Source organism: Tupaia chinensis, unplaced genomic scaffold, assembly GCF_000334495.1.
Source record: "Tupaia chinensis unplaced genomic scaffold, TupChi_1.0 Scaffold000360_1, whole genome shotgun sequence".
NCBI lineage: Eukaryota > Metazoa > Chordata > Mammalia > Scandentia > Tupaiidae > Tupaia > Tupaia belangeri.
The window spans coordinates 2,166,853-2,184,027 of record NW_006159856.1 but is presented as its reverse complement, the minus strand read 5'-3'; the positions used below and the strand labels follow the sequence as shown (position 1 = coordinate 2,184,027).

The following is a 17,175-nucleotide window of genomic DNA, read 5'->3' as shown; positions in this document are numbered from 1 at the left end:
GAACCATGGTTGGTCATGTGGGAGTCCAGCACTCTTAACCACCATGCCACCTGCTGGCTCAACATGAGTTTTTAAGTTGCCAGGGTTGGGACTCACAGTGCAGTTGGCCATGTGAGATCCAGCCACCTCAATTTCCAATGCTACTTGTTGACCCAGAACCTAGAAATCCCCTGACCATAACAAAACCCTTTTCCCCTGGAAATTTAAAAGATTAAAAACTTAAAAGCTACACTATTGGGTAAAAGGGGGTAGTTACATGTAAGTTATGGGGTTTCTTTATTTTTTTGGAGAGGTTTTGGCCATAGGACACATGTGCTTGCCAGACAGACAGAGACAAAGAGACAGAAAGTGAGAAATCACCCCCCCGGGGGGGTGGCCACACCGCAATCCCTTCTCCTCCATTCTCCTCTCGGGATCTTGGGCACGCACACACATGAGCCTGGTGTGAGTTTTAAGCCACCGGGTCCAGGACTCAAATCGCAGTCAACTACATGGGAGTCCAGCGACATAGCCATTACACTAACTGCTGGTCCCTGAGGTTTCTTTAAAAACTAATTTAAAAATGATCAATGATCAGACTCTATGGAATACGTTTTATTTTTTTAAGAGAGATTTTCGCTATAGGGCGTGTGTACTCGCCAGAAAGACGCACATGCGCCCGACTTGAGTTTTCTGTGTGTGTGTGTGTGTGTGTGTGTGTGTGGGAGAGAGGTTTTTGCTACAGGGTGCATGCACTCGTCAGAAAGACAGAGACAGAGAGACAGAAAGCGAGAAACCACTCCCCGGGGGATGGCCATGCCATAAGTAATCACTTCTCCTCTTGGGATCTTGAGTATGCACACAGATATGCCTGGTGTGAGTTTAAGCCACCGGGTCTGGGACTTGAACTGCGGTCGATTACATGGGAGTCCAGTGACATAGCCATTACGCCAACTGCTGGTCCCCTGACTTGAGTTTTTAAGCTGTTGGGTCGAATATGGCCAACCATGTGGGAGTCCAGCGCCATAACCATTACACCATCTGCTGGCCCTAATTATTTTTTAAGCTTTTTGCCATAGGGCATGTGTGCTCATCAGAGAGAGACATAGTGAGGGAAAGTAAGAAATTAACCCCCAGAGGATGGCTGCACTGCAGTCCCTTCTGCTCTAGTCTTTTTTTTTTTTTTTTTTTTTTTTTTTTGATTTTAAACATGTAAGAATATGCGTATGGTGTGATTTCCAAACCACCAGATTTGGTATTCAGGCCACAGTAGACCGTGGAAGAGTACAGCACCTTAACCAGTATACCTTCTGCTGGCTCCACTGATCTAATTTTAATTTCTATTTGTGTGTGGTGCTTTAGACAGTTCTTGCTGTAACGACAATCTGTGCCTTGTCCAAGTATTTGACATCACACGGGCTCTCATTATGCTGCCCAATCTGGCTGCAAGTTTACAGTCTTTTAGCCTCAGCCTCTGGAGTAGTTGGGATTACAGGTACATGCCACTAAACCTGGCTTTTTAGGGTGGTTATAAGTTGAATCCAGGCCTCTCATATGGCCTTAGCTTGCCAAGATGGCAGATAGTAAGTATGCACTACTGTTGCAGAAAACAGACCATTGAGAAACCAACCACCACGCAGAGAGTAGGAGAACTCAGGTTTATCACACTGGTGGACCCAGGGGCACTGTTCTCCAAAGTCTGGGCCTGAACATCTGGAAGTTACAGGAATTATATAGTCAGGATTCACAGATGTTGCAGACAAAGAAAACCAGAAAAGCTGCAAAACAACTGCATTACCTTTCCTAGTTCCTACAGAGACCAGCAATTGTTAAAGCAGGTAATTTATAGAAGTGGAACAGGCATCAATACTTTTAGAAGTAGAGTTAGATAGCAAACAGGATCCATATCACTACCTAAAGCAATAGTCAGAAGAAAATTTGAAGTGCTAAACACTTTAACCAATAAAAATGGAGGAATGAAGACAAATAAACAAAATTCCTAAATCAGAAGTTAGGGGGGGGGGGAAATGAAGTAAAATAAAAGCACAGAGAGTACATAAAAAGAGGGCTACTACTGGCCTCATAGTGTAGTGGTCAAGCACTGTGCATAGTGAGCTGGATCCCACACGGCCAGTTAGAATTATAGTGATTGCTTGAAAAATTCACTTTGGACCAGCAGATAGCATAATGGTTATGTCACTGGATTTCCAGGTAGTCGACCATGGTTTGAGTCTCGGACCTGGTGGCTTAAACCTCACACTGGGTGCGTGTGTGTGCGTCCAAGATCTCAAGAGGAGAATGGAGGAGAAGGGATTGTGGCATGGACATCCCACCTGGGGAGTGTTTCTCACTTTCTCTCTGGCAAATGTATGCACCCTATAGCAAAAATGGCTCTCAAAAAAGAAAAAATAAAATTCACTTTGGCATATGTGTGTGCCCCAAATCCTTACAAGATAGAAAAATGGAGGAAAAAGGACTTCAGTGTGACCATGCCCCAATGGGGGTGTGCATGATTTTTTTTCTCCCTTTCTCTGGCAAGCACATGTTCTCTCTGGCAATAAGAAAAAAAGTAGAAATCAATGGCCAGCTGCAATGGTTCAGGAGGTAGAGCACCACTGTGCAACACTAGAGACATGTGGTAAGTCTGGGGTGTACATCCAGGGTCAATCTATATATGTGCATGCACTCCAGGATCCTGGCTGGCTAGGAGACTGGGGGAAGATTGTGGCATGGAGAGACCTTATCAAGAATACTTTGCTGGGACCAGCAGTTAGCGTAATGGCTATGTTGCTGGACTCCCACGTAGTTGAAAACAGTTCGAGTCCCAGACCCGGTGGCTTGAACTCACGCCGGGTGCATGTGTGTGTGCGTGTGTGCCCAAGATCCCAAGAGGAGAATGGAGGAGAAGGGATTACGGCATGGCCATCCCCCCTGGGGGATGATTTCTCGCTTTCTGTCTCTCTGTCTCTCCCTGTCTGTTGGTGAGTGTACGCGTCCTATAGCAAAAACCTCTCCAAAAAAAAAAGAAAGAATACTTTGCGGGACCAGCAGTTAGCGTAATGGCTATGTTGCTGGACTCCCATGTAGTTGACCGTGGTCCGAGTCTCGGACCTGGTGGCTTAAACTCACGTTGGGGACATGTCCATGCATGCCCAGGATCCCAAGAGAAGAATGGAGAAAATGGGATTATGGCATGGCCATCCTCCCTGAGGGTGTGAGGGGGTGATTTCCTCTGACTTTCTGGTGAGTGCAAGCACCCTACAGCAAAAACCTCTCAAAAAAAAAAAAAAATGTATGTGTGTGTGTGTGTGTGTGTGTGTGTGTGTGTGGTGTCTCTCTCATGAAAGACATACATAAAATATAGATATTTAAAACAACAATTTTATTCTTTTTAAAAAATAATTTAAATTTGCTATAGGTCATGTGCACTCACCAGAGACAGGGGAGATGGGGAGATGTGAGAAAGCGAGTTGTCAGGCCTGTGATTTGAACTGTGGTTGGCCACGTGGGAGTCTAGTGCCTTACCACCATACCACCTGCTAGCCTTGAAAAATAAACTTTTAAAAAGGTAGAAATTAATATGGTAGAAGATCGAACAGTAAAGTTAATTAATAAATTAAGAGATTGAGCGACTGAATTGTGCTGTGGCAGTAAAACACGACGATCTGTGAGGCAGACCTATGTGGAAAGGTTACTTGTTCATTTCTGAAGACCTCTGTGAGTACACTGAACACGTGTGTGCCTATGATCTACGGCTGGCTAAAGCTGGGGATGTATTGCAGCATACGATCCTACTGGGGATCTTTTAAAAAAACTTTAAAAGAAGAAAAAGAGGGACCAGCAGTTAGCGTAATGGCTGTGTCTCTGGACTCCCATGTAGTCGACCGTGGTTTGAGTCCCAGACCCGGTGACTTACTCACACTGGGCGCGTGCGCGTGGTGCCCAACATCCCGAGAGTAGAATGGAGGAGAAAGGTGGAGTGGCCTTCCCTCTCTGGGGGGTGATTTCTTGCTTTATGTCTCTCTGTCTCTCTATGTCTTTCTGGCAAGCGCACGTGCCCTATAGCAAAAACCTCTCAAAAAGAAAAAAAAAAAAAAAGAAAGAAAGAAAGAAAGAAAGAAAAAAGAGAATCTCGATTTAAAAAAAAAAAATTACCAAACAGATAAACCATTAACTAACTTGATCAAGCACAACAGGAAGAAAGCATGAATACACAATATAAGAAATGACAACGGGAAAAATAACAAAAAGGAAGTTGAAATTTATGAAGCTACTTTGCTGACATTTATATAAATACATTTGAGAATTTAGTTGAAAAGGATAATTTATGACAAATACATTTTATCAAAATTAACTTCATTAGGGGCCGGCAGGTGGCGTGGTGGTTAAAGGCGCCGGACTCCCACATGGCAGACCACAGTTTGAGTCACGCACTTTGTGACTTTGCTTTCTAACTTTCTCTCTCTTTCTCTCTCTGATCAAACTGGAAACATAATAATAAAGTTAAATAAAATTAAAAAAAATTAACTTCATTAGAGATAGAAATACCAGACCAATTTCCATAGAAGAAAGGATGCTATCAAAGAACTATCTCACAAAAAAAGCACCAGGCCCAAAGGCTTGCTGAGGGGATTTCTATCAAACCTTTGAAGTCTAGATAGTCCTAATGAAGTGTGAATTGTTCCAGAGCATTGAAAATGGACATAACAAAAAACTTCCTAATTCTTTTTAGGAGGAAAGCATAATACCAATATCCAAAGCTAATGACAGCACCAAAAACGAAAACAAAACAAAACAAAAAACAAAAAAATGTAATGGGTAACAGATCTAGACTCCTCATGAATATCATTGTGAAAATATTAAATAAAGTAACAACAAACAGAACCCCAAACCAAAGAACATAATATACCACAAGCATGGAATCCAATGATGGTTTACTGTTAGAAAATCAATTTAAACAGGGTTTTAAAAAACTTCATGGGAATGCATGCATACTATAAAAAAGTATAAGACTTCAAAAAAATTTTATTCAAGAATTAATTAATTATTCTCCTTCAATTCAACCAGAGAGAGAGAGAGACAGAGAGAGAAGGCAAGCTGTCAGGTCCAGGACTAGAACCAGGGTTGGCCATATGGGAGTCCAGCACCTTAACCACCATGCCACCTGTTGGCACTCATATATCTTTTTTTTAAAGAATTACTCATGTCATTTCATTTATTCATTCATTCATCTTAATTTGACCAGAGAGACAGAGACACAGAGAAAGAGAGAGAGAAAGTGAGAAAGAAAGCCACCAAGTCTAGGACTCAAACTGTGCTTGCCCATATGGGAGTGTCTGATGTCTTAACCACCACATCACCTGCTGGCCCCACCTCATCCTTTAATTTTTTCACAAACTTTTCCAGAGCCTCCTATATAATATTAACAGGTCTAAGAACAAACATGATTACTTATACAAATGCTAGAAACCTCTGGTAAAATCTAATACTAACTCCTGACATGATGGTTAAGGGTACTGGACTTCCACATGGCTGACCGTGGTTCAAGTCCTGGACCTGATGGCTTACTTTCTCACTATTCCTATTTCTCTCTCTCACTCTATCCCTCTCTGGTCAAATTAAAATAAATAAATAAATAAATAAAGTCCAATAAATAATTCTTAAAAAAAAAAAAAAACACCAAAACCCTAATACTAATTCCTAATAGAAACAATAAAAAAACATAAGATTCATTGGATATTTTCTTACATGATAAAATAAACTTAAGCTCTAAAGCCAGCATCCTTCACGTGGAAATATCAGAGATATTTCCATTAAAATTAGGACAAAAAATCAGTTAAGAGAAAAAAATTAGAAGCATAGGAATTAGATAAGGAGAAGGAAAGCAGGAAAATGACAAAATAACCTAGAGAATCAACAAGAAGAATCAAACAATGAAATAATTCAGTAACGTAGAAGATACCAATAGCTTTCATATACACAAACAATAAACCAATTAGAGTAGCACTATCCAATACAAATATAATCCAATTACATCTAGGGACCAGCAGTTAGCATAATGGCTATGTCGCTGGACTTCCATGTAGTCGACAGTGGTTCGTGTCCCGGACCTGGTGGCTGAAAACTCACGCCGGGCGTGTGTGCGTGCGTGCGTGCGTGCCCAAGATCCCGAGAGGAGAATGGAGAAGAAGGGATTGTGGCGTGCCATCACCCCGGGGGGTGATTTCTCGCTTTCTGTCTCTCTCTGTCTGGTGAGTACACACGCCCTATAGCAAAAACCTCTCAAAAAAATCCAATTATACCTATAATTTAAGATTTTCTAGCAGCTATATTAAAAAATTAAAAGAAAAACAAGCGAAAATAACTACAATAATACGTTTATTTAATTAAATGTACCCAAAACATTATCACTTTTGTGTAATGAGTTGTCTGAAAATTCATGATGCATTTTTGTTTCTCCATGAAAAATATGTCATGACTTTTTTCTGACGACTCAATATTATCAATATAAAAAGTTTATACAGTGATATGTCACATTCTATTTGTCACAGTAGGCCTTCAAACTCAAGTGTATATTTTACACTTACAGCACCTCTAAATTTGGACTAGCTACATTTCAAGTGCTCAATAGTGATATGTGATAGTGCTACTGTACTGGACAGCACAGAACAGAGTTAGACTGTCTTAATGGTAAAGAAATTCCATTTAGACCTAGTTGTAGTCGTATGCACTGGCTGACACTACTTTCTGGTAGGCTGAGGCCTCATGGGAGGCCGATTTGAGTCCCAGCCAACCCTAGGAATGTGGCTTTTTAAAAATAGGTTTTTATTATAGGGTGTGTGCGCTTGTCAGAAAGACAGAGAGAGACAGGGAGACAGAAAGCGAGAAATCACCCCCCAGGGGGGATGGCCATGCTGCAATCCCTTCTCCTCCATTCTCCTCTCAGGATCTTGGGCACGCACGCACACGTGCCCAGCGTGAGTTTATGCCACCAGGTCCAGGACTTGAACCGCAGTCGACTACATGGGAGTCCAGTGACACAATCATTATGCCACCTGCTGGTCCCCCTAGGAATGTTTTAAATTCCCAGCTCAGGCCAGCCTGTGACATGGTGGTTAAGGTGACTAGATCCCACATGGCTAACTCTGCAGTTTGAGTCCTGGACTCACTGGCTTCAGAAACATACCAGGCACACATATGTGTGCCCAAAATCTGGAAAGAAGACAGAGATGGAGGTGAAAGGATTATGGTATGACCAAACTCCCCGGGAAGTGGAGAGGATGGGGGTTTCTTCTTTTTTTCTTCTTCTTTTTCTCTGGCCAGCACATATGCTCTCTGGCAAAATTAAAAACAAACAAACAAAAACCAAAAAAAGCAAGCTAGGCACAGTGGTGCATGTTTGTTAACCCCCAGCTAATTAGGAGGTTGAGATAAGAGGACATGGTGAGTGAATGAGCAACATAGTGAGACCCTGTCTAAAAGTATCAAAAGCTACAAACTTAAATAAAAAAATAAAGATGATTAAATACTTGCAAATAAATTTAGAAAGAAATGTAAAAAAAAAAAAAACCTATCAGAAAAAATAGAAAACATTCTTTAAAGATCCAAAGTAGATTTGAATGAATGGAAAAACATCTTTCATGCTTGGAAAAGATAATCAAGATCATAAATACATTAATTCTTGGGAACCAGCAGTTAGCATAATGGCTATGTTGCTGGACTCCCACGTAGTCGACCGCGGGTCATGTCCCGGATCCAGTGGCTTAAAACTCACACCGGGTGCGTGTGCGTGTGTGCCCAAGATCCTGAGAGGAGAATGGAGGAGAAGAGATTGCTGCGTGGCCATCCCCCCTGGGGGGTGATTTCTTGATTTCTGTCTCTGTCTGTCTCTGTCTGGCTGGTGAGAGCATGCGCCCTATAGCGAAAAACCTCTCCAAAAAAAAAATAAATAAATAAATACATTAATTCTTCCTAAATTAATTCATAAATTGAATGTAATCTCAATGAGATATCAGTAAGTTTTTAATTTTTTTTTTAGCTCAGCACAGTGGACTAAGATTAATATAAAAAAAAAAAAGACATAAAAGAATAGTCAGGAAAACACTAAAAAAGAAGCTACAAGGAAAGACTAGCCTTATAAGACATTAGAACATATAGAACCTCAAAAATAACTAATTTGAAGGGACCAGCAGTTAGCATAATGGCTATGTCGCTGGACTCCCATGTAGTTGACCACGGTTTGCATCCCGGACCCGGTGGCTTAAAACACACACCGGGCGAATATGTATGCGTGTGTGCCCAAGATCCTGAGAGGAGAATGGAGGAGAAGGGATTGTGGCATGGCCATCCCCCCTGGGGGGTGATTTCTCACTTTCTGTCTCTTTGTCTCTCTCTGTCTGTCTGGCGAGCGCACATGCCCTATAGCAAAAACCTTTCCAAAAAAAAAAACTAATTCGATGCAATAATGACACATGAGTAAACGAAGAAAAGCATAAAATTTCCAGAAAGAGTCCCAAATACATATGGAAATGTACTGTAGGCAAAGGAGGCATCTCGTATCAATGAAACAGGATACACTTTTAATAATTGGTGCAGGGGGGCTGGAAGGTAGTTGAGATGCTGGACTCTCACATAGCCAACAGCAGTTTAAGTCCTGGACCTGGTGGCTTACTTTCACATACTCTCCCTCTCCTGTCAAACTGAAGAAAAATAATGAATAAAATTAAATCAATAAATCAATAATAATAATAAAAACTGGTGCTGGGACAACTGGTTATCATTTGGAAAAAGATAAAATTAGATCTATACCTCATGCCATACATTAAGAATAAATTCCCAGGGACCAGCAGTTAGCATAATGGCTATGTCGCTGGACTCACACGTAGTCGACTGCAGTTTGCTTCCTGGACCCAGCGGCTTAAACTCACACCAGGCGCGTGTGCGTGTGTATCCAAGATCCCAAGAGGAGAATGGAGGAGAAGGGGTTGCAGCTTGGCCATCCACCCCCTGGGGGGTGATTTCTCGCTTTCTGTCTCTCTGTCTCTGTCTGGCGAGTGCAAGGAACCTACAGCAAAAACCTCTCTTAAAAAAAATAAATAAATAAATTCCCAATGTACCAGGGATCTAAATGAAACCACATAAATATTGGGTTGTCGGAAAAGTCATAATGCATTTCTTATGTGTTTTTCTATACAAAAATGCACCATGCTTTTCCTACAAGCCAATATTAGAAGGAAACACGGGCACATTACTCTTTAACCTTGGTGTTAGGGTAAAGTTTTTAAACAATTATTTAAAACCCAAAGACAATAAAATATCAATACATTTTCACATGATTGAAAAGCATGATAAGCAAAATAAAAAGACAACTTATCAACTAGGAGAAAATGTTTGCAGTATATTATACAGTTAAAAGACTATAATCTAGGGCCAGTAGGTGGTATGGTGGCTAAGGTATGGGACTCCCAAATGGCTGACAGCGGTTCAAGCCTGGACCTGCCAGCTTGGAAATCATGCTGGGTGCGTGTGCATGCATGCCCAAAATCCCAGGAGAATGGAGGAGAATAGACTGGGGTGTGGCATTCCCCCATGGGCGGGTATTCTCACTTTCCCTCTCACTGTCTTTCTCCTTTTCAGTGAGTGTACTCACTCCTCTCCTCTCTAGCGAGTATATGTGCCCTATGGCCAAAACCTTACCCCCCACCCCCCCAAAAAAAAGGGCTATTCAGGCCAGTAAGTGAAACAGAGGTTAAGGCAGCTGGATCCCACATGGCTGATTGCATGGATGAGTCTCAGACCCAGAGGCTTGTAAAAACATGCAGGGTGCATGTAGGTGCACACCCAAAAACCCGAGAGAAAAATGGAGAAGGGACTGTGATGTGCCCATCCCCACAAAGGATGGTGCCCGTCTCCACCTCCTCAGTGAGTGCATGAGTCTTATAGCAGAAAATACAGAAAAATATGGGACCAGCAGTTAGTGTAATGGCTATGTCGCTGGACTCCCATATAGTCAACCGCAGTTTGCGTCCCGGACCCGGTGGCTTAAAACTCATGCTGGGCGTGTGTGTGTGCATGCCCAAGATCCCAAGAGGAGAATGGAGGAGAAGGGATTGCAGCGTGGCCATCCCCTCTGGGGGGTGATTTCTCGCGTTCTATCTCTCTGTCTCTCTCTGTTTGGTGAGTGCACGCACCCTATAGCAAAAACCTTTCCAAAAAACTACAGAAAAATAAAGGGGGGAGGGAGAAGGAACCAAAAGGGTCAATATCCTTAATGTATCATACTTTTTTTTTTTTTTTTGGCCAGCAAGCCTAAGCACTTGCCAGAGAGACAGAGAAATCATCTTCCATGGGGTATGGTCACACCTCAATCCCTTCTCCATTTTTCCAATTTGTCAGGATTTTGGGCATGCACGCGTATGTGCCCAGTATGTGTTTCAAGCCACTGGGTCTGGGACTCAAACGGTATGTGCAGCAATGTGGGATCTAGCTACTTAACCACCTTACAGCTCATAGTACTCCCTAATATACAAAAATGTTTTAAAAACAAAAGAAAAAAAAACACTCATTAAAAAAATGAGAAAAGGGACCGGCAGATGGTGCAGATGGTGTAGTGGTTACATTGCTAGACTCCCACATGGCTGGCCACAGTTTGAGTCCTGGGCGTGGCTTGAAAATCATGCTGTGTGCATGTGCATGTGTACACAAGATCCCAAGAAGGGGGACCAGCAGTTAGCATAATGGCTATGTCATTGGACTCCCACATGGTCAACCGCAGTTCGAGGCCTGGACCCGGTGGCTTAAACTCACGCTGGGCACGTGTGTGTGCGTGCCCAAGATCCCGAGAGGAGAAAGGAGGAGGAGGGATTGCGGTGTGGCCATTCCCCCGGGGGGTGACTTCTCACTTCCTGTGTCTTTGTCTCTCTCTGTCTGTCTGGTGAGTGCACGTGCCCTATAGCAAAAACCTCTCCAAAAAAAATAAAGGAAAAAAAAAAGAGATTCCAAGAATGGAGGAAAAGGGACTGCAGTGGGGCCATCTCTGGGGTGGGGAAGGTGATTTCTCACTTTCCCTCTCACTGTTTCTGTCTCTTTCTCTCTCTCTCTGGGAGGTGTACATGCCCTAAGGCTAGAGAAAAATGCAAATGTGCAAATGAAAACTACATTGAGAATGATTTCAATTAAACTGGCAAAAGTCACAAAGCCTGACAAGATATTCTGTCAGTGAAACTGGACAAACATACTCAGCTGCTGCTGGTGCGAGGGCTAACTAGATGGCTTGCAGAACGTGGCTATATCTAGTAAAACTAAGTACATATCTACCTTTGGACCCAGCACTCCTCCTTCTGGGAGACTATTTTCAAAAAAGATATACCTTCAAACAACATGAAAGTACACAAGCATATAAGCATTCACTCTACAGTACATTAACTTTATGTGAAAAAAAAATTGCAAAGAAGAAACTGATTAGTTCCCTATAGGAGGAGATTAGGAATGAAATGGGGAGGAAGAAAGAGATTGGGAGGAGAGGACAAAATTAAATGGAATACGAACAGAAACAAATGAACCTAGATGTGCTTTAAATTAATGACATTACTAAAGGGGAAAAGAAGTAATTCAAGTCTTCTTTTTTATTTTTTTTCTCATGAGATTTGTGTTAAAAAGGGCACATGCACATCCTGGAGAGACAGAAAACAAGAAATCACCCCTTTGGGAAGGTGGTCACACCACAATCTCTTCTCCTACATTATCCTCTTGGGATTTTGGGCATGTACATATATATGCCCAGAGTGAGTCTCAAGCCACTGGGTCTGGGACTTGAACCGCAATGGACCATGGAGGAGTCCAGGGCCTTAACCACTACACCACTTGCTGGATCCACCTTTTTTTTTTTAATTTTTTTTTTTATTTGAAAGTTTTGGCCATAGGATGTGTACACTGTCAGAGAGGGAAAGTGAGAAATCACCCCCAAAAGAGGATGGCCATACCACAATCCCTTCTCCATTTTCTTCTTGGGATGGATGGGCAGGCACATCCACACACACACTGGGTGTGATTTTCAAGTCACTGAGTCCAGCATTCAAACTGTGGTGAGCCATGTGGGAGTCCAGCACCTTAATCACCGCCACACTTGCTGGCCCCCAAGTCACTTTTAAGTGTAGTTTTGTTACTGTATATCCCTGGGTTAAAGACAAAGATAACTAAACAAATACTGAAAATAAAGAGTTTTTGACAGTGCTAAGGATAGACGATTCTACATGTGTGTTCTACAACTGAACAAGTCAGTAAATGCACTATGGACAACAAAGTCAAGGTTCTCACTGTAAGAGCTACAAATGTGGATGGGGATGGTGAAAACACAGGCTGTGGCCCTCAAGTGTGACTGGAGTATCCATAGAAACTCAGTTTGTAAAACAGAAATTAGATAAAAATGTGTGTGGTCTCCACGTGCATGCGCACATTCTGACACCTACACTAAATGTAATCTCCCCGCCTATTATTTCTGCTGACTGAGTGGGCCTACAAGTTAGGCCACACCTTAGTGTCCAGGTCTGGGTTTCTAAACATCTTTCTACGCTCAATATAAAGAACCAGGGGTCCTTGAAATGGCTAGTTTAGTGATGAGATAAAGACATAAGATGAGCTTGGAGCATCTAATTGTGTCAGAAAGTACAAAGTGCTCAAAAGCTGGTGGGGCTGTGGTCAGAAGGGCTCAGGAAAAAGTCATCCTGCTGACTGAAGGTGAGACAACCAGAGCATGGAATAAACATGTTAGTAAAGGACTGTAACTTACATCGCCCATTAGAGATACGTGAATCCACCCTAATATAAACAACAACTAAATGAATTAAAAAAAAAAATACACAGAAGAAAAAGGAAGGCTCCTCTGACAGAAGAATGCCAAGCAACAGATGTAGAGTAAGGTTAGAAAAATCAGCATTGGCAAACAGAAAAAAATCACTTTCAGCAAAATCACTTAATGGGTACTAAAACTAGTGGGTGAATGATTAAAAATAGGCTATTCATCTCCATAATACAGTAACTTAAAGGAAAAATGTTAACTTGATCATTGAGAAACTGGGCAGATACCACCTCAACACTGGGATCAGAGTTAGCATTTCTAGTGGTGGGATGAACTGTATGCCTACTGAGGAACGCACTGTCTCAGGTACTCATACACGGTACTACTTCCAAAAACACACAGTCTGAATTAGACTGTGAATACATGGCACACAAGACCTAAATGCAGGTGACATAGTGATTAAGGCAATGGACTCCAAAAGGGCCAACTACAGTTCGAGTCCTGGACTTGGTGGCTTGCTTTCTCACTTTCCCTCTCTCTATGGTGAGCACGTGTGCCCTATAACACATTAAAAATAGTATTGATAAAAGTAATTAATTAAAAAAATAAAAGGGCTGTACTCAACAACGTCAAGGTAATGAAAACAAAGAAAAATGAGAAATTGCTTGAAAGAAAAGGAAATTAGAGAGAAACGACATTAAGTCCCTGATTTATGATGCTTCCATGTAAGAATTTTTCAGCTTTTGTTGTACCTCACTGCTGGGTAAAAAAAACCCCAAAAAACAAACAAACAAAAAAACACTAAAAGCATAAAACCAGGAATAATAGGTAAGGCAGTACTTGTCAGAGGGAGAGAGAGAAAGACAGAGAGGGAAAGTGAGAAATCATTCTCAGGAGGAATGGTCACACAACAGTCCCTTCTCCTCCAGTCTCTTCTTGGAATTTTGGTCATGAACGCACACACGCCTGGTGTGATATTCAAGCTGCCAGGTCTGAGACTTGAAAATGCACAGCAAGCCATGTGGGATCCATTGCCTTAACCGCTATGCCACCAGCTGGCCCATTTTTGAAATTTAAGAAAGAATAAAAAATATTGAGACCAGTAGGTGGTGTGGTGGGCACTCCCACAGGCTGACCACAGTTCAAGTCCCTGACCTGGTGGCTTGCTTTCTCACTTTCTCTCTGGCCAAATTAAAATAAATAAATGAAGAAATAAATAATTCTTCAAAAAAATTTTTTTAAATATTAAAAAAATTTTTGCTGTAGGGCATGTGTGTTGAGAGAGAGAGAGAGAGACAGAGAGAGCGCACCCTGCAATGATGCAATGTGAGGAAGCATCCCCTTGAGGGTATAGCATGCTGCAATTCCTTCTCCTTGGGGCTTTGAGAATGTATACACACAAGTGCTGCATGTTTTTCTTTCTTTTTTTTTTTTTTTTCTGGAGAGGTTTTTGCTAGAGGGCGCGTGTGCTCGCCAGCCAGACAGAGAGAGACAGAGAGACAGACAGAAAGCAAGAAATCACTCCCCAGGGGGGATGGCAAGCCGCGATACCTTCTCCTCCGTTCTCCTCTTGGGATCTTAGGCATGCACACACACGCGCCCGGCATGAGTTTTAAGCCACCGGGTCCAGGACGTGAACCGTGGTCGACTACGTGGGAGTCCAGCGACATAGCCATTACGCCAACTGCTGGTCCCCATGTTTTTCAAGTCACTAGGTACAGGAATAGAATTGGACAGTAGGCCATGTGTGAACCAACTGCCTTAACCTCCATGCCATCAGCTGGCCCAGGATTTTTTTGACTTTACAAATGACTTTACTGAGTTTTAACTCCTGTAAATTGAGAAACATCTGGACTTATGATGATTTCACTTTTAATTTTTCAACTTGGGTTTGTTGGAGTATTATATGTATTTTCCACTTAAAATACTATTGACTTAATGATGAGTTTATTGAGGCTTACCCCTGTTATAAGTTGAGAAGCATCTGTAGCCTCATTTGGTTTAGAAAAATAATAGGGAAAGAATGAAAAAAGCAATTGTAGTAACATGTCGATTTAGGAAATTTGAATTTGTATAAATTGTACTCTTTTGGCAGTTTTTTTGGTAAGTCTAAAATAGTTTCAAAATAACAATATATGGATTGGTCCTGCGGCCAAATGGTTAAGGGATCTGGATCCCATATGGCCAACTATGTGGTTTGAACCCTAACCCTGGTGGCTTGAAAAACATGGTGGGCATGTGTACATGCATGTTCCAAATCCTGACAGAATTGAGAAATGGAGGAGAAGGGACTGTTGTATAACCACACCCTGTGAGAGGGAGGTATGCTTTCTCTCTTTCTCTGTCTCTCTCTTTTTGGGGCAGTGCATGTGACCACTGGCAGTAAGAAAAATACAACATATACAATGCTATCTATACCTTACTGCTGGTAAAAAAAAAAAAAAAAAAAGCCACTCAAAGCATAAGCCAGGAATAAATAGGTGAGGCAGCATCCAGTCTGTAGGAGGGGAGGACAAACTAACAGAATGTCAAACAAACTAAATGCTATTTTCATAGTATTATGATCTCACACAGAAAATTAAAAGCCATAGTTTTGAAACACTTTCCTTCTGTTTTGTATTTACCAATTGAATTGTTGACTCTGTCTCCTTTCTTTTTCTTATTTTTCTTGTTCTTGCCTTTTGGCTGCAGAGAATCTGACAGCATCAGCTTGTTATTCTGCTGATGTTCGCTGGGAGAGGTGGGCTCAGTAGGAATTGGGATTGATTTTTCTTCCTTGATATGGTTCAGCTGCTTTTTGTTATTGTTATTACTGTTGACTTTTCTATCATCTCTTTTCTGCTCTGCTAGAGAAGTGAGTTCAACCACTTTAGTCTTAGATTCAGTCTGGGTCCGGGGTTTGGGCTGCCCCTCTGTGGCTTTGGAGAGCTCTGCAGACTTCCTCACTTGCTCACAACTGGTCTTACTGGTCTGCTTTAGCTTCTGTTTCCCATTTCCCTCTTTATGGTGATGCATTATGTCAAAGAGAAAAGAGAGTGGTTCATGCTGCTTCCCATTAACCTCTTTGGGGAGGAGAAGTTTAGAGTCTCTGGTGTCCAGGAGGTCTGTAGTGTCCCCGTCAGCTCCTGGCCCTGGCCTGGACTCTGTGTGGTTCATGTTTCTGGAAGGGGAGTGAGATGAGGTTTCTAGTTCTTCAGTATGCTCTAGTGAGCCATTATGAATGTTTTCAGAGTTAGGGACAGACTCTGATGCTGCCCGGAAATCTCTAGCAAGCATGTCCAACTTGGAGCAGTCTTTATTTGGCCTCTCCTTCTTCTTCTTTTTCACAGCTCTTAGCTTCTGAAGCTCCTGAAGCCGCTGAAATTCCTCCTTGAAATGCTCCTCTTCCTCATCATCATCATCTTCTTCTTCTTGCCGCCTCTGTTCCTCCTGGAGGTGTAGGTGCTCCCGGGCCCTGGCTTCAGCTTCCAGGCGAGCTTTTTCCTCTAGCTGCCGATGGGGAAAGAGAAGGTCACTTAAGACAATTAAATATTCTAAAAATTAAGACACAAAGAAAAAGATAATTTAAAAAACTTTTTAAATTTGCTAATAGGTGTGTGTACTTACTAAGGTAGGGGGGAAGGTAGGGGTAGAGAGAGCGGGAAAGTAAAAAATCACTCCCTCTGGGGGATAGCCACACTGTAATCTCTTCTCCTCCACTCTCCTCTTGTGATTTAGGGGCACATTTGCACATGTGCTCTGCTTGTTTTTCAGGCTGCTGGGTCTGAGACTCAACTATGCAGTTGAATTGACCTATGTGAGATTCAGCCACCTTAACTACCATGCAAATGGCTGGTCCTAAGTAAGATAATTTAAAAAACAGATCACTTAATGAAACATAAATTTGGAAAGAGGCTGTAATAATCCAGAAAACTAAAATACATATAGCTGCAATTATTTCACTCTACAGAACTGTTAGGCTTTATCTATCTACCAAGGTATATGTTTACTATACTGGGCTAGCCAGTGATGTAGTAAGATGGTTGGATCCCACATGCCTGATTGTGCAGTTTGAGTCAGGAACCTGGTGGATTGAAAAAACAAAACAAAACAAAACAAAACAAAACAAAAACAAAAACCACACTGGGCGCATGTGCATGCATGACCCAAATCTCAAGCAGAGAATAGAGAAGGGACTGTAATATGGCAATCCCCTCTTGAGGCAGGGTGGGGAGAGCTTTCTCATTTTCTCTTTCTCTCTGGTGAGAGTGCATGCCCTAGAGCAAAAACAAAAACACGAAAATAATCAACGTCAAAGCAGCTGTTATGTGCCTGTCCAGTGAGCTGGCTACTCCTTTGTACATGTAGTAAGAAGTCATGCTGACTGGTCAGGTGAATGATGTAACTAATACTACAGACTG

At 42.0% G+C, this 17,175-nt stretch overlaps 1 protein-coding gene across 2 annotated transcripts in view; it reads right to left on the bottom strand.

Annotated features, from left to right (window-relative positions):
* Positions 1-17,175, bottom strand: part of FAM193A (family with sequence similarity 193 member A) — a 157,162-nt gene that overhangs the window by 13,550 nt on the left and 126,437 nt on the right. Inside the window, exon 18 of one of the 2 annotated variants that reach the window (XM_006152917.2) lies at positions 15,382-16,264. In XM_006152917.2, coding sequence (XP_006152979.1) covers positions 15,382-16,264 — 883 coding nt within the window. The remainder of the gene's footprint in view (positions 1-15,381; positions 16,265-17,175) is intronic. The other variant, XM_006152918.2, reaches the window with a different exon arrangement.